The sequence below is a fragment of the Pleurodeles waltl genome, chromosome 9, assembly GCF_031143425.1.
Source record: "Pleurodeles waltl isolate 20211129_DDA chromosome 9, aPleWal1.hap1.20221129, whole genome shotgun sequence".
NCBI classification, from domain to species: Eukaryota; Metazoa; Chordata; class Amphibia; order Caudata; family Salamandridae; genus Pleurodeles; species Pleurodeles waltl.
Window position 1 is genome coordinate 503,357,763 of NC_090448.1, and position 18,310 is coordinate 503,376,072.

Below are 18,310 nucleotides of genomic sequence, written 5' to 3' on the forward strand. Positions count from 1 at the left end.
GCATTTCTCGTGTAGTTGCAGTTAACACCTTATGGAGTTATGGCACTTTCTAAAGTGCGGAATAAACGTGGGTCAGGGTTATGATCGGTTTGCTACTTTTGTAGCAAAGTAGGGCCCCTTAAATAAGAACTGTATATGAGTTTGCATATGCACAGGTCACTTTTGTGCAACAAGGATAGTAGGAGATTGGAATGCATTACTATGTTTTTTAATTAGCAGGAGGTGCCCTACGCATAAGATAAATGTGATTTCTATAGTTCTCCTATTAATGTCAGAGATGTTGTTGATAACATAATGTTCCAGGGTATATTTTTATGCACATTGTGGGATGTACTGTCATCATAAACATCTAAGAATGAATAATAGGATCTTGGGAGACCTATACCGGTGATATAGGAGAATATGAAAATATTGAACTGAAGAAATGTTCATGTACATGTGGAGGAAATGAGGAATACCAAAATAAGAAATATTAAAATATGTTACATTTTGAATAACATGTAAGAAATGTTCTTACTGTTTTATAATCATGTTCAATTTGGGTTGAATAATCATGTTTTATTACGGTGAAAGCTCTATAATGACATTTGTTCGCGCTAAAATGCATTGCTATGAATTACAGTGGTCGCCGTTCTAGTGCTCTTGGGGCCATGGATGGAGAAGGGACTATGCATCTTTTAAAAAGGTGTGTGCCATAATGGAAGGAGAGACTCAGTAGAAGGCATTAGACGGAATGCGTCGGCCCGTTATTTTGTTCTTTTTGTTTTCATTTCATGTGCATTTTGCAGTACTTTTAATAAAATGAACGATAAGAATTTCCTATATTTGCACTGGTGAACGATTCCTCTGTGTGCCGCCGTGCCACGGGTCTGGGGGGAGGCTACATGAGAAAGTGAATATATATATATATATATATATATATATATATATATATGGAAAATGTCACTTACCCAGTGTAATCTGTTCGTGGCATTTAGTGCTGCAGATTCACATGCTATGCATAGGTCCCGCCATCTAGTGTTGGGCACGGGAATGAGGTTCCGCCATCTAGTGTTGGGCTCAAAGTGTTACAAGTTGTTTTTCTTTGAAGAAGTCTTTTTTCGAGTCACGGGATCGAATGACTCCTCCTTTGGGTGATAGTGGACATGGGCATCGACTCCTTTGTTAGATTGTTTTCTTTCCGCTGTTGGGTTCGGACTTGTTTCCTCTCGCTACAAGACTTTCAAAGCGGAAACTTTATAATAACTTTATTCTACTATCGGTATTGTTTCGATCGCGTTTCCATCTGCAATCGAGCCGATAGTACAGTCGGAAACCAGAAAACGCCCTTTTGGGTGCTCGTGCCCTACTCAGGCCTGTTCAGGCCTACCACCCCGGAGCCTGATGGATAGGACTCCATTCTGATTCTGTCCTCGATGCCACACAATATTCCCCTACACAGATCAACAAGTGGTATGTAATCTCTGTCTCTCTACCGAACATCAAAAGACTGTGAAGCTTGTTGGTCGTTCCGATCAAAAAAGACACTGCATGACTGGAGAGGTAGGAGACTCGAAATGGCGTCAAAGCATACAGAGCCCACTAACACCTTAGAAGAAGAGCATGCCCAGATGGCTGTTTCGCTCCAGGACACCAACTCCGAAGCAGACTTGGATGAAGACAGCCAACTGATCACTGCGGCTCAACATGTGAGTACACCCGCCCCTCCGCCCACTTCCAAGAGATCTATTAAAGGCCTTGGGTGCACCACTGCCGGAGAGCCATGGTTCCACCTGAAAAAAAATCATCGGCGACCGACCTTCGGAGGAGACGATGCCCATGTGCACTATTACCGAAAGGAGGTGTCATTCGATCCCGTGACTCGAAAAAATACTTTTTCGAAGAAAAACAACTTGTAACACTCTGAGCCCAACACTAGATGGTGGGACCTATGCTCCGAGCCCAACACTAGATGGCGGGACCTATACATAGCATGTGTATCTGCAGCTACACATGCCATCGAACATATATATATGAGCATGGGGTGCTCAACCATTCACTTGACAAAGGCTTTTGAGCTGAAACATGTAATGTTTGTGAATATCAATAAAAGGATTGGAGTGCAAGATTGCAAGATTTTGTGTGCTGCTATTCTTTTCTGTACCAACTGTACCAAGGACTGTGTGAGGATTGAATTCCTGTTGATAATTCAAGACGAAGCCCTAGCCGTCACAGGCACTGGCATCGAGAGGCGGGAGGCTGCATTCCCTTGGCTTTCATATATATATATATATATATATATATATATACACTTTATAGCCATACACAAAACAAAAAATCCTCAATTATAACTGGAGGAAAAAAGAGAGGGTGCACACTGTTAAATCTTAATGTATAAGACATCTATTTATTACAATACCTACCTGTGCATACAGCAACACAAAATTAGTGTGCCATATTGGTAGCTCACCACAAGTAACATGCAATGACTTATAACAGAGATTTATATTCAAAATACTACAAACCATAACAATATATTATACAGTTATTACATAAACTCTCACCTGCAGTTCGAGAGGTGGCTCATTGCTTTGAAGAAGCTGTTGTATATCTGCTGATTTTTTATTAAATTCCTCAATGTTTTTTTCTTGGATCAGTAACCCAGTCTAAAAAGAGAAATGTATTATATGCTAGCTCTATTTGAAAGAAATTATATAATTACATTGAAATGATCACTAGAATTGAGTTCACAATCAAGTTCACATCAGCGTGATCCATTGCAGAACATACTCAGCCTTACATTATCACAAATATGGATAGCTGAAAATGATGATTCAAATCAGTCAATAAGTTTACACTCTGCATTGCTGTTATCTATTTAGTGGTTCAACCTCGGAAACTTCAGACATAGGTATATGGTACAAAGGTTTATCAAAATAGTATCTTGTCTCAATTATGTATGAAATTACTGTGAGGCACACGTCTACAGTGGACACCGTGAAGAATGTGCTTTATTGTGCCTGTCTGAGAGCTGATACATACATTCACTTGGGTAGAGAAACCTTCAGGACACTAGTGGATAACTACATTCTGAAGTCGGTTTTCAACACCGCAAATGCGGATAAAAACCAATGCCCAAATTCTTTATCGCACCATAACTCTTTACAAGGCTTCTTATACATTCTTCAAGGACAAAATGGGAGAAGGGGAGGAAAAGTTACTTAAATACACAAAAATCAATAGCAGACAGTTTCAGTCAGACCATTTCCTTACCTTCTTTATTAACATACAATCAATGCAGTTGTTGCATTTTTCCTTCTGTATACCCACATATTTTTATCCTGATCCTGGAGGTTCTCACACCTACTATGCTAGCTGGTGGATGTGTGTACTAACTAGCCAACTGACTATTCCATGACAAAGATCAATTTCTAAATAATGAGTATAACTTTGTAGCCAAATTGATGTCTCAGCCAAAAAAAGTGCTTCTTTTCTTAATCGACTTTTGACCATAGGGTACTTAATTGTGTTTAGGGAGGTAGTAACTAGACTGCAAGCACATTTTACTATAAAATGTGATTTGCTCAAAAATACATTTTCAAAAAAGAGAGGGTATACTCCATTTAACCTGATATTCTGATCTCCGTTCCCCTTATCATCCAGCCAGTGCATGGCTGGGAATAGCTATCTTGAGCCACCACAACTTTCTGAGATAGGTGGCTTTGTGGGACACCAGTCTGTACCCATTCCCAGTACTGTGTCATGCAAATCCTTAACACATTACTACCTTTTGGCCTACCTGTGAAAAAAAGACAGATATACTACTTGTGCGAATGTTGGTAATATTGTAGCACTTATTTTATTTGGCTTTGGCACACCTACTCTTCATCTATGCTATCCTTCTCTTCTCTGAGGAAAATGATTTTTAGACAATTTCTGGTGCCCACCAGAAACTACCTTTTATCACACATTAGAAATACATTTCTTCTGACGACAAGAGACACAGGGGGTGATTCCAACCCTGGCGGTCGGTGATAAAGCGGCGGCCAACCCGCCAACAGGCAGGTGGTCCATAAAATGGAATTCTGACCCTGGCGGGAACCGCCAACACAGCCCGCCACTTTAACACTCCGACGCCACAGCGGGACAGACAAACAGCGCGGCGGTCACCGCCAACAGGCAGGCGGCAGACAATGTACCGCCCACCCTATCACAACTCACCAATCCGCCACCTTTTCCGGGGCGGGAGCCCCGCCGATAAAAACACGGCGGAAACAGACTACGAACGGGAAAACGCTCACCTCTACACACTCCACGAGGAAGGAGGACAGCATGGAACCCGAATTAAACATCCTACCAGCTATTGTCTACCTGCTCATCTACCACGAGTACGAACGCCGGCACAGACGACAACGGTGAGTACTGCACCTATGACACAGGGGAGGGAGGAGGAGGAAAGGTTACGGGCACACACATACGCGACACACCCACCCCCCCACCCCAAATACCCACACCCCAATGCAGAGCAACAAGTCAGAGTGACACCCCCCAAACCTCCCGGAATAATGCAAAGACATAATTAAAATGATGTTTAAATTTTATGTACATAATAGCTCTATTTAAGTTATTAGAAATATGCAATATGAAAGATACAAAATAAAGAATGAACATAGTGAAAAATATATACATAGGCAATAAGTCCTGCACATTTTGTCAAAGTTCCATAGTCCGTGGGCCAATGTGCACAAACACATGGGCAAAGCCCACGCAGGAGACCAGATACCATTGGAGAGAACACTGTTGGGGCATCAGATGAGAAAACTACAGGCACCTCAGGGGGAAGGGAAGGGGGCGCACCTCAGCCACATGAGTCCACGACGTCAGATCCACGAGGGGCCACCATGCCCACTGTACCATCCTGGGGAGTGCAAAGACACAGTCTCACAAGTCTCTACAGTGGCTGGGTTGCCCACTGTGCCATCCTGGGGAGTGCAAAGCCACAGTCTCACAAGTCTCTACAGTGGGAGGGTTGCCCACTGTGCCATCCTGGGGAGTGCAAAGCCACAGTCTCACAAGTTTCTACAGTGGGAGGGTTGCCCACTGTACCATCCTGGGGAGTGCAAAGCCACAGTCTCACAAGTCTCTACAGTGGGAGGGTTGCCCACTGTACCATCCTGGGGAGTGCAAAGCCACAGTCCATCAGATGGATTACCGACTCCACTGGTAATGGAGGAGGCATGGTGCCCAGAGTGCTTCGTGAAGCCCTGCTCGACACAGAACCGGCACTGTCAATGGGCCAGCGGTGCTTGAGACGGCGGGGCCCAGCGGAGCGGTGCTTGACAGGAAGGGCCCAGCGGAGCGGTGCTTGAGACAGCGGGGCCCTGTTCAGCGGTGCTTCTCACGGTGGGGCCCTGTTCAGCGGTGCTTCTCACGGCGGGGCCCTGTTCAGCGGTTCTTGTCACGGCGGCCCCTGTTCAGCGGTGCTTCTCACGGCGGGTCCTGTTCAGCGGTGCTTCTCACGGCGGGGCCCTGTTCAGCGGTGCTTCTCACGGCGGGGCCCTGTTCAGCGGTTCTTGTCACGGCGGCCCCTGTTCAGCGGTGCTTCTCACGGCAGGGCCCTGTTCAGCGGTGCTTCTCACGGCGGGGCCCTGTTCAGCGGTGCTTCTCACGCCGGGGCCCTGTTCAGCGGTTCTTGTCACGGCGGCCCCTGTTCAGCAGTGCTTCTCACGGAGGGGCCCTGTTCAGCGGTTCTTGTCACGCGGCCCCTGTTCAGCGGTGCTTCTCACGCCGGGGCCCTGTTCAGCGGTGCTTCTCACGGCAGGGCCCTGTTCAGCGGTGCTTCTCACGGCGGGGCCCTGTTCAGCGGTTCTTGTCACGGCGGCCCCTGTTCAGCGGTGCCTGTCCTGTGTTTCTAGGGAGCCAGACCTGGCCAATACCTCCCGCTCAGTCGCCACCCGACCTTGCGGTCGCGGGGCCCTCCTGTGATGGAGTCCTGGGCCCGTGGGTGTCATCCGTCACACCCGGAATGGGGCTGGTGGGGCCCTCCTGGTCAGCTCGCCTGCTGCCTGACTTCTCCGCTCTGCTGCCCTTGCCCTCCTTCGCTGAAGCTCTGTGGCCCTTGCCTCCCTTTGATGATGTGGCAGGTGACGGGGCAAGGCTACTGTCCTTGGTGGCAGCCGTCTCAGGCTTGTCGCGCCGGCCCTTAGTTTTTTGGGTCCTCTTCCCAGGGGGTGGTCTGGCTGTCCCCTTGCTGCTGGTCGATGTCCTGCCCTAGGAGCTGGTGGACTCCAATAACCCTGCACTATGGTCATAGTAGATGCAGGGCTGGTGGTGGCTGAGGTGCTCTTTGGACTCTTACCAGATGGAGGGGGTGGGTCAGTGTTTGGAAAGAGGTCAAGGTTGGATAGGAAAAGCAATTTTGAAAGACAGGGACGGGTAGGTGTAGTGGTTATGGGAGTGGAGGAAGAGGATGTGGTTGTAGGAGAGTCAAGTGTGCTGTCTTTGGGTGCAGGTGCTTGTGACGGAGGCTGTCGTGAGGTGGATGGCTGTTGGGTGGGTGGCTGCCTGCGTTTGTGTGGTTTGGAAGAGGGGGTGACAGACACACTGGGAGAGGACACAGGGGACGTGTAAATGGCAGTGGGGGTGGTGACTGCACGTGTGCGTACTGTACTGGAGGGTGTGCTGGTGATAGAAGTACTGGCTGATGGTGGTGTGCATGCAGGTGTGAGTGGAGACGTCACAGGGAGGGAGGAGGGAGACGAGGAGGTGGGGGACACAGAGGTGGTAGTGACCGTTGGCATGTCTGCATCTGGATGTTGCTTGGGTGAATGCTTGTGTGATCTGTGGTGCTTATGTCTGGATGAGCTGCCCTTGGGTGTTGAGGTGTGTGCAGGCTGGTCTGATGGTGTGGATGGGATAGGCAGAGGAACAGGAGACTGGGACTGGGTGGAGGGAGTTAGAAGAGGGAGGCTGGAGACAGGGACAATGGCTGCCGTCAGTGCTGAGGCCAGAGCGTTGAACGATCGCTGATGGGCAGCCTGACCCGAATGAATGCCCTCCAGGTATGCATTGCTCCGATGCACCTCCCTTTCTACACCCTGGATGGCATTCAAAAGGGTAGACTGCCCAACAATGATGGTCCTCAGGAGGTCAATGACCTCCTCACTGAGGGCAGCAGGGGTAACTGGGGCAGGGCCTGAGGTGCCTGGGGCGAAGGAGATGGCCGGCTTCCTGGCCGAGCGGGCACGGAGCGAAGGCTGAGGGGCTGCTGGGAGGGCGGGGCTGCTGCGCTGGGTGGCGGCTGTACCTGTTGTGGCGGTGGGCACGGATGTGGCCGCCACCGCAAGGGAGCTCCCTTCCGAGGACGTGTCGGTGTCGCTGACGTCTCCACAGGTCCCCGTTGTGGAGCTCCCCTCGCCCTCCGTCTCACTGGTGTACTCAGAGTCTGTTGCATGGCCCTCCGGGGCCATGTGAGATGCAGCTCGCTCGTGCGCCGATGCCACTTCTCCTCCGCCTGATGATGCTAATGCACACATGAACAGGAAGACAAAGAAAATGGGGGGGGGGGAGAAATGAAGACAGGTTGAGTGCATGCATTGGCAACACCGTTGGCGGAGAGGACTGAGACAGAAGCCCCCAGTACTAGGCCGCGCAATCGGGGTACACTACTCAGTTATTGTGACTAGGCCTACAGGTCTACGGACGACAAGTGCACACATGGGTGAGGCCGGACCATGGATAGCTGTACTTGGCACCCTACAGAGGTGGGGGGCGGGGCACAGGGCCATGCCTAACGGAGGGGCCTAGCCTACAGAATGCGCCCTGGCCTAGGGATACCAACAGCCCTCCTCCCCCACCCAGACACCTCCACTGCGCACAATGATAGCTGAATGTGCTGATACTCACCCCCTTGTGTCTGCTGTGATGTCCTCACGTGCCCATCCAAATCGGGGTAGGCCACCGTCAGGATCCGGGACATCAGGGGGGTCAATTGGCGGCTGGCACCCCTCCTACGTTGGGAGGCCATCCCCAGGAGAGACTCGGCGGTCTTTCTGGTCCCGCGGCGGATGCCCTCCCACCTCTTTCGGCAGTGGGTGCCCCGTCTGTTGTGGACCCCCAGGGCCCGGACGCCCTTGGCGATGGCACGCCAAATATCGATCTTCTGATGGGCGCTGACCTATGTGACATGTACAGGGTGGGAAAGGAAATATCATCACTTCTCTGCCTGGTCAATGTGAGTGGCCCCCCCTCCCCAACCTTGCCATGTGGCACATGCTCTCATCTGTCGTGCGTTGCACTCCTCATTCGCTCACCTCCCCACCATCTTACATCCACACCACTCAACACAGGCATAGCCCATTCAACGTGCACCCTGTGTACTAACCTGTTGGTCTGGAGGACCGTAGAGTAGCGCATACTGGGGGAGGACCCCATCAACAAGTTTCTCCAATTCTTCTGAAGTGAAGGCAGGGGCCCTTTCCCCAGTCTCAGCAGCTATTGTATCTCCCAGACCGAGGTCACAGCAGCACTTGCAGTATAGGTCCTCTCCTGTGGATGATCAGGTCTCGAGTGATTAATCAGATAGAAAATGGCGGTCACGCCCGCGGCGGGGCATACCGCCGCGGTGCGTACCGCGACCGCCGGCGCACATCGTCATTGGCTACTGAAACCCATAGGGTTCAATGTTAACCAATGCGGCTTAGCACCGGAGTCTTCGACCTCCTACCGCCACGGTGTGCCACGCCAGCGCATTGACCTCACATCCCACTGTCACACTTCACAGGTCAGGCAGCCACCATTTCAAGGGCCCACATGGCATAATTTATACTGCGTCACACAGGCCTAGGCCTTGCATTGCCACTCATACAAGCCTTTCAATGCATAGCGATTCGTTTACTGTGCAAGCTGTGTGAACGAACCTGTGGGTTGCTTGACTCTGTGCTCCATGTTGTCCTTCCTAGGCACCGTCCGCTGGGACTTGCGAGGAGAAGGATGAATCCTCCCGTGTACCGACCGCTGGTGGACCTGTCGACAATGGAAGAACGACATATCATACTTAGATACAGGCTTGACAGAGCCACTATACATGAACTGTGTGCCCAGCTGGAGCCAGACCTGATGTCCCCCATCCGCCAACCCACAGGGATTCCCCCTCTGGTGCAGGTTCTGTCAGTACTCCATTTTTTGGCAAGTGGGTCTTTTCAGATAACAGTGGCCATGTCATCAGGGATGTCTCAGCCTATGTTTTCTAAGGTTTTGTCCAGAGTGTTGTCTGCCCTGATGAAATACATGCAGAGCTACATTGTTTTCCCTGAGGTGGGAGATTTGGCTACAGTGAAGGGTGATTTCTATGCCCTTGGACATATCCCCAACATCATTGGTGCCATTGATGGGACCCATGTGGCTTTGGTCCCCCCCAAAGAAAGTGAGCAGGTGTACAGAAACAGAAAAAGTTATCATTCTATGAATGTCCAGGTGGTCTGTTTGGCTGACCAGTACATCTCCCATGTAAATGCCAAGTTCCCTGGGTCAGTGCATGACGCGTATGTCATGCGAAATAGCAGCATCCCTTATGTGATGGAACAGCTACAGAGACACCGTGTGTGGCTATTAGGTGACTCTGGTTACCCCAACCTGTCGTGGCTACTGACCCCAGTGAGGAATCCCCGGACCAGGGCAGAGGAACGGTACAATGAGGCCCATGGGCGAACTAGGAGGATCATAGAAAGGACCTTCGGGCTCCTGAAGGCCAGGTTTAGGTGCCTGCATATGACAGGTGGATCCCTAATGTACTCACCAAAGAAGGTGTGCCATATCATCGTGGCCTGCTGTATGCTTCACAATCTTGCTTTGCGACGCCAGGTGCCTTTCCTGCAGGAGGATGGTCCAGATGGTGGTGTTGTAGCAGCTGTGGAGCCTGTGGAGAGTGAAGAGGAGGAAGATGACGGGGACGACACGGACAACAGGGATACAGTGATACAACAGTATTTTCAGTAGCACACAGGTAAGAATCACCCACGCCATTTTACATTTACTTAAGGCCTCCTGCCTCTCTACTGTCTGTGTTTCCCCCCAGTTCCTGTTAACTGATTTGTGACTTTCCCTTCCCTTTTCAGAGCTGTATGACCCACTGCGTGACTTCTGCTTTGTTTGCCCATGGACTAAAGCTTATTGACATTGGTATGTTGTCATCACAATGTAACTGAACAATATTGCACCGTTATGTGTAATACATTTGTTAAGAATACAAGCAGACTCCTGTTATTTTAAGTGCAATAAGTGATTTATTTCAAGTGCTAGATATAGGTACATGATTGTAAAACGGTGATGGGTGGGGGTGGAGTAATGTCCATGGCAGAGTCCAGTTCTCAGTCTCACAGGTGCATTGTCCATATGCCTGTGGAAGGATGGAGCAGGGGCAGTTAAAGGTTGGACAGGGTGACAATGTGGGACAGTGGGATGACATCAGGGGGTATCTTATGCTAGCGGGGGTCTTGGCATCCTACTCTGTCTTCTTGTGAGATCTCAGGTTCCGCTTGCGGGGTGGTTCTTCTTCAGCAGGAGGTGGGGTTCTGGTGGCCTGTTGTTGTGTGGGGGCCTCCTGTCCACTAGCGCCGGCGGAGGTGGTAGGCTGTTCCTGGTCTGGGTTAGTGACAGGGGCCCTTTGGGGTGCCACATGGTCCCGCAATATGGTGACTATCTGGTTAAGGGCCACGACGATGGTCCCCATTGCGGAACCAATGTTCCTCAGTTCCTCTCTGAACCCCATGTACCGCTCCTCCTGCTGTGCCTGGATCTCCTGGAACCTGGCCAGTACCGTAGCCATCGTCTCCTGGGAGTGGTGGTAGGCTCCCATGATGGAGGAGAGGGCCTCTTGGAGAGTGGGTTCCCTGGGCCTGCCCCCCCCTGTCGCACAGTAGCCCTCCCAGTTCCCCTGTTTCCCTGGGCCTCTGTCCCCTGGACGGTGTGCCCACTACCACTGCCCCCAGGTCCCTGTGGTTGTTGGGGTGGTGGGTCAACCTGGGTGCCCTGTAGTGGCGGACACACCGCTGATTGACGTGTCCTGGAGACAGAGGCATGGGCCCGCTGGGTGGGAGCTGTGCTGGTGTTCCCAGAGGGGGTTAGGTCTGGTGTAGCCTGTGGCTGTCTGTGGGGAACCGACTGTCCAGAGGTCCCCGATGGGCCGGGCTGGTCATCTGGGTCCAGGGAGACAGAGCTGCTGTCATCGCTGGGGGCCTCTTCTGGGGGTGGGATGGACATCTCTGTACCCTCCGTGGCGGTGTGGTGGCGTTCGGGTCCTGCAGGGGTATAAGGGTATGGTTATTGCTTCTGTGTGTGGCATTTCGTGTGATGGGTGGGTGGCCGTGTACCCAAGTGCAGGCATTCCCTTGTGGGGGCTCTTGTGAGGGTGGCTTGTGGGGGTGATGTGTGTGTGCAGTGGGCATGCTTTGGTGATGGGTGTCCATGGTTTGTGGTCGCATGCAGGGCTTGGTGTTGGTATGGGTGGGTTGTGATGGTGAGCCATTTGCAAGGAGTTGTTGGGGTGGGGGTGGGGGTGGGGGTATGTGCTGGCATGCAGGTGGGGTGGGGGTGGGAAGAAGTAGTTAAGAATTGACTTACCAGAGTCCATTCCTCCGCCTACTCCTGCGAGGCCCTCAGGATGCAGGATGTGCAAGACTTCCTCCTCCCATGCTGTAAATTCTGGGGGAGTAGGTGGGGGTCCGCCGCCAGTCTTCTGCACCACAATGTTGTGCCTTGATACCATGGAACGCACCTTCCCCCGTAGGTCGTTCCACCGCTTCCTGATGTCATCCCGATTGCGTGGATGCTGTCCCACCGCGTTGACCCTGTCCACTATCCTTTGCCATAGCTCCATCTTCCTAGCAATTGTGGTGTGCTGCACCTGTGCCCCGAAGAGCTGGGGCTCTACACGAACTATTTCCTCCACCATGACCCTGAGTTCTGCGTCAGTGAACCTGGGGTGTCTTTGGGGTGCCATGGGGTGGTGTGGATGAGGTGAGGGATGTTGTATGTGTTGTAGAGTGTGATGTGTGTGGTGGTGTATGGTGTTTTGTGCGTGGTAATTGTGTGGGTGATGTTGTGATTTGCCTCTGTGTGATGGTCTACTCTAAGCAGTGCTGTCTCTCTCTGTCCTTAATTCGCAATTGTGGTCGTAGGGGTTTGTGGGTGATGTGGGTGTGTGTTTTATATTGTATTGGGTGTGTGGGAGTGGTGTGTGTATGTGTATCAGGTGTGTGTATTTCAAATTGTCCAATGTGGTTGTGTTTTGTAAGGGTGTGTGTATTGTGACCGCGGCGGTGTGTACCGCCAATAGAATACCGCAGTTGAAAGACCGCTGCGTGGATTCGTGGGTCGTAAGGGCATGGGCGTATTTGTGTTGGCGTGACGGTGGAGTTTTGGTCATCGCCATTTTTTCGCTGACCTTTGGTGTGGCGGACTTTTGTGGATGTCCGGTTTTTGGAGGTTTTCAAGTAGCGGGTCAGAATGACCGTGGCGGTTTACCGCGACCGCGGCCGTGTTATGGCGGTCTTCTGACCGGCGGTAAGCGCCTTTTACCGCCGAGGTCAGAATGACCCCCACAGTCTCTAGAAACAAAAGTCTCAAAGCTTACATTTTAAGCTAGTTTGTCTCTACGTGTACACTCAATATCCACTGACCTTTTCAGTACTCTTGTATCCCAGTTTTGAGGTCAATACATATGACAAATCAAAATATACTCTTGTTCAATGGGTGTCAAGGTTGTGCATCGCACTATATTGCTCAACAACATGCCTCCACCCAAAAGGAATGACTTTGATATTCCCTACACACAATGGTTCAAGTAACCACTCTGCAAAGTGGGACCAAATTCTGCCATCAAACATAGATAGATAATCCAGCTACTTATAATATTCTAAATTATATTATGAATGTACTATTTTCTATGACTTTAAATATTATACACAACAGTATAAACAACACACCCAAACATATCAAACTATTTTAACTCCTACATCTGAATCTTCAAAGGTTTTCCCAAACATATAAGAACAGGTAAAGCTACCTTTGCATCCTTAATAGTTTGAAAAACTGTATTACCTCTTAACCTATTTCATGAGCATACATCAGAACAAGGATAAATATTTACTCTTCTAATGTTGCAATACTTTGGCTTTTGGTCAGAAATAGACATTCGCAACTCTGGTATTTAATTACAATTCAGATAATAATGATAAAAAAGACAGTACCTTTGCTTAGCTTATGGTATTTAATGAGGGGATGGTGGTATTATTGTCAGGATACACAAAAAAGTGTAACTCTCCCTGGTCTTTTGTTCTCTTGTGATCTGTGTTTATTCTGTGTGCCAATCGTGCAATTCCAAAAATAACTAAAGATGCAGGTCCTTCATACCCACACAGCCTGGCTTGCTTTATCATAGGGTTCATCGGTCCATACATCTAACAAAGGGTAATGCCCACTAGTACTGTAAGTCATCTTACATTGTAATTAGTTATCCTATGTACCCGTTACTAAGAGGACCACTCTTCCTGCTATTTTTGTTTGGTCTACTTCCACATTCTCTGTGGGAATGTTTATCTAAGACAGCCATACCTTTGTGTTTTTTTTTTTATGTAAGCCAGGAAGCGTATGTGGTAGATTTGTTAAAGTCTCCTTACTTCCTCTCTGGGTGCAGCCAAATGTAAGGTGAACACATGCCAACCATGTAATGTAAACATATTCTACCATGACCTCTGAGCAAACAAAATGAGAATATTGGTGTTCATTGCCAATAATGATTGAATAATTTTAATTAAGTTGCATACCAGTTCCTACAAGTTTGTAATACTATCAACAGCTTCCTGCGCACACTTGAAACCTTGAGATTGTTCAATGAACATACCTGTAGTTGTGTAACCTCCTCCATAGATAAAGGTTGGTCTTTGTCACCTGAGAGCTTCTGTTGAGCCCACTGATCGATGTTATCAGCTAACTTCAGGAGTTGATCCCATAGCACTAATGCTCGCTCTAGATTTTCACTATTGTTGTCCATCTTCTCATTTATCTATAAATAGATATAATATGAGCCATAATTATATATTTTAAACAACACACTGCGTGCAATAACACAGTTTGAAAATGCCTATCGGTTGCCTATTATCATTGTATATGTAGTATTGAAAAGTGTGGTATTAAATAACATATGCTCATCTGTGATAGACTATCACACATGGTCCAGGTCTTTCCTCACATTGGAGTGCTCGAGGGCACTCTGAAATTATATTTCTAGCACTATATCAACAATTTTTCCAGGGCAGTCACATGGCCTGCGTCAGAAATGTCAGTGTCTTAATGGAACCCCTTATATGGGTAGGCTGAGTGCTGCTGAAATACTGACTCCAAGGAGAGTGCAACTGTTAGACACTCTAGAAAGTGGTCTAAAATTGACCTTCCCAACCATTGGAAGTCCAAGCAGCACAATCTGCCTGAGACCAATGTTGTCGTAGCTATGACACCTGGGGAGTGTGGTGGGATATTGGTATCACAAAAGGTAGTTTTTAGTCCTTATGACACACGGAGTTGATGTTGCATCCAACTATGTCTGTTTTTATTTTCCAGGATTATAATGTCACCACAGCTAAATGTGTTAGTCATCAGAAGGAAAGAAAAAGCTAAAGAGAACTTTTCATACTTACATCAAGCCACCTGTCCAGAATCATGTGTGCTTCTTTCTCAAAGGGTGGCTCCTCAAAGCTTCCCATCTTATTCACCTGAAACTGCAGACTTTTACAGATATTATTAATCTTGTCAACTTCTTCGGAGTGATGACTTAACTCTGATTTCTCTGTTTTAAGCTGCAAAATAGAGGAAATACATTTACACAAATTGACTGTGTAAATAGTTACGCAGGTAGAAGTTTGGGTAGAAGAATACTTTGATAAGATGACACATTGAGCCCAGTCTGCATGCTTGGGTCATCTCTATATTCTTCTACAGTTTACAGTACATGTCTTGCCTAAGGAACCATCGGATGTGTTGTATTTAGGGACCCAGTCAAGATACATCCTTTACAAATCTTTGACAGATGTGTTCTCATCCAAACACAGTTTTCATTCAAACACATGGTTGACACCCTTGCAATTTGGTGTTTTGTTACTCTCCTCCTTGTTTAATTATATGTGTTCTAAGTACATGCAATTCCCTTACAGTTTCATCAATTGTCTACTTTCATTGTTCTACACACAGTCTAGCCTGCCAAGTCATTAAGTGGTGGACTGAAAAATAAAATGTTACAGAGGTTGATTGATTTATGTTCTTGTTGAATTTTGGGGGTTATCGTGCTCTACCTGCATATTTCTGGTAGTTTTACTCTATCAGGTTCATGCTAGCTACCACAAAACACATTTTCTTAAAAGTGTGTTTTTGGTTTACAAATTATAGATAATTGCTTCTAAGTCTTTTTGTGGAATGTGCATTGGGTCTTCTAACTTTGGACTTTTGGTTACTTCCATGATTTTGGACTTGATTTGGCTTTCCCAGTTCTTTGCCACAAGATCCATCCAGCAGACGTCATTCAGATTCTGCTTGATGGGCTGCTGAGGAAATTCAGAATCATTCTTTTGGAAAGCTATCTAGTCTCTTGAGAATTTTTTTTCCTGAAAAGGCTTTTGATAATGTTAAGTTTCTCTGTTTTGTTTTATATCCTCCAGGTTTATGCATAATGCAACACAATGCTAATTGTAGCTCTAGAAAACCTGTCCACATATGATGTCAACCACGGACTGTACTTTTTGTGACTCTGGGGATTCTTCTTGAACCTATCTTTGCATTTAGGCTTATCATGTATGTTTTTAGCAGGGCATTAAAATCTTCCACATTAATACCCTTATTTCATTTGAAGAGCTACACCTTTAATGGTGGTGTGGTTTTCAAGACTTTACATCATTAAATTAGATTCTTCTTAATTGATGAAGATCATGATAGCTTTGTAGTATTCATTTAGTAAGTACACTAGGGGCCAGATGTAGCAATTTCCGAATTCTGAATCGCAAATTCAGACGCAGAACGGTGTCTCAGACACCGTCTGCGAATCGCTATGGGGTCGCAAAGACCCACCTCATTAATATTAATGAGGTGGGTCGCATTTTGCACCCCATAGCGATTCCCTGCACTCACATGGATGGTGGCCTGCTGGAGACAGCAGACCTCCATGTCTGTGACTGCTTTTTAAATAAAGCTGTATTTGTTTTTTGTATTGCAGCCCGTTTTCCTTAAAGGAAAACGAGTTGCAATACAAAAAAAATAACGAAACCATTTGGTTTCATTTTTTCAGAGCAGGCAGTGGTCCATTGGACCACTGCCTGCTCTGAAAAACATTTCTGGCAACATTCACAAAGGGGAAGGGGTCCCATGTGGACCCTTTCTCTTTTGCGAATGGGTTACCACCAGTGTGACACTGGTGGTAACTGCTAATTGCTTTGCGACCGCGTTCGCGGTCACAAAGCAATTTAGCATTGCGGTGCGAGTCGCAAATAGGAAGGGGACACCCCTTCCTATTTGCGAGTCGCATTCCCATTTTGCAAGTCGGTACCAACTCGCAAAATGGGAACGAGCATTCGGATGCGCATTTTGCATGGCGCAAACTGCGATTTTCGCAGTTTGCACCATGAAAAATGCTACCTACATCTTGCCCTACATGCTGAAGTGTGATTCCATTTCATGTCAGGATCTATGTGGCCTCTCTATAAAGCAGAAATGCTAGCAATACAGTGCACTTTCCATTCACTCTACCTATGGTAATATGTTTGCTATACCGGTGAAGAGCACTAAAGAACCAATTTAGTGTAATTCTTGGAAAAAAGGTGAGACATTGATGGAGCTGTGTGTGCACCATCATGGCCATAACAAAGAAAATATAAACATTCTGTACTGGCACTGCAGAAATCATTAGATAAATTATTAAACAGTAAGTGATGAAGCTTTCTTTACTGCTCCACTAATTGCACATTTGATATACATATTGTAGCATAAAGCAATGTGTGCATTATCTTTCTATAATATTTTAAAATATTGTAATATCAACTGCATGATTTTAGCTGTCTTCTATTTCCAGTACCAACTATTTTCTTTAAAACAAACATGGGATTCTTGTAACTGAAGGTTTCTTACAAATGCAAAAAATAATTGGTGAAGCATAGCCACTGCTTCAAATGTGCATTTCTACTTTGTAATCTTGTCATTCATATTCAGAAAATATACTGAGTCTATAAGAGTTGTTACTTTATCATTTTACTATTGCAATATTTTTTCTTCTTTGCTTGGACTCCATTTAATACCACTAATACAATCTCAGATGTAGGATGTGCTTCTTTAATAACATAGGAACTGACGTATGTATGGTTGTGGCCATCAGTATTGTACTCCTGTCTCGAGTGCTGCTCAGTTGTGCCTTGTGGTTCTGATTGTATAGGTCCTTATGGCTGAAAATTAAACTGACAGTGCTGCTCAAGCATGCTCAGTAGCTGCATTCAATTATTCTGTAAGCTGTGGGCCAAATATGCCCCCTAAAGAAGATGAGTTATAGCTCCCCTGAATTAGTGATGTGTTTCTGTGTCACTTTGTCCCTGTGGTACTGGTCAAATATGCCCAGGGTGTTGCTCAATTTTTGTCCCAGTTTAGCTAAATTAGACTCAGTGGCTTTGAGTCTCAAATATGCCCACTGAGATGATTGATCTTTGACTCCCATTTTAGGCCACTCGCCTTATTTACATTCAAACTGATTACACCTGAGACAGTATTACAGAGAGTGCCTCGGGCACAGGGGCATGTGCACCCACTTTGTTTGCCCAGGGCACTTTGATATTATAGAAGGGGCCACAAACACTTGTACGGACCCTTTTGTTATACCAATAGCACTGGCACACAAGTGGTGCCAGCCTATTATTAGAGGGTGTTTCCTCATTTGCATGGGGGCATGGACCCATGAAAATGAGGAATCACTTTGCCTCTGGGCTTGCGTCCTATTATAGACGTGACCGCAGAGGCAAAATTGCCTTTAGGAGGAGCACTGAAAGTCTGCCACAAAAAGGTGGCACACTTTCAAAGTACCTGCTAAAGTTAGCCCTCTGCAGGGGAGAAAGGGGGTCATCCCTTGCAGGTGGGTGCAGTCATGCACTACACCTGCCTACAAGGGGATCTCCTTCCCTCCTTAAAGTGCAGAAGGGTTTCCGCCTGCACAGTGAAACATGAAGTGGCTCTGAAGGAGCTGCTCTGTATTTCCCTTGAATGCTATTCCCTGGGGGCAGTGCATATAAGGTAATACGGTGCACTTTCC

General features: G+C 47.5%; 1 protein-coding gene across 9 annotated transcripts in view; it reads right to left on the reverse strand.

Moving 5' to 3' along the window:
- SYNE2 (spectrin repeat containing nuclear envelope protein 2) overlaps window positions 1–18,310 on the reverse strand; it is a 1,823,309-nt gene that overhangs the window by 1,423,332 nt on the left and 381,667 nt on the right. For all 9 annotated transcript variants that reach the window (XM_069207355.1, XM_069207357.1, XM_069207362.1 and 6 more), the window contains exons 33-35: window positions 14,673–14,831; window positions 13,880–14,041; window positions 2,544–2,645 (exon numbers count right to left, since the gene is read on the reverse strand). In XM_069207355.1, the coding sequence (XP_069063456.1) occupies window positions 2,544–2,645; window positions 13,880–14,041; window positions 14,673–14,831 (423 nt within the window). The remainder of the gene's footprint in view (window positions 1–2,543; window positions 2,646–13,879; window positions 14,042–14,672; window positions 14,832–18,310) is intronic.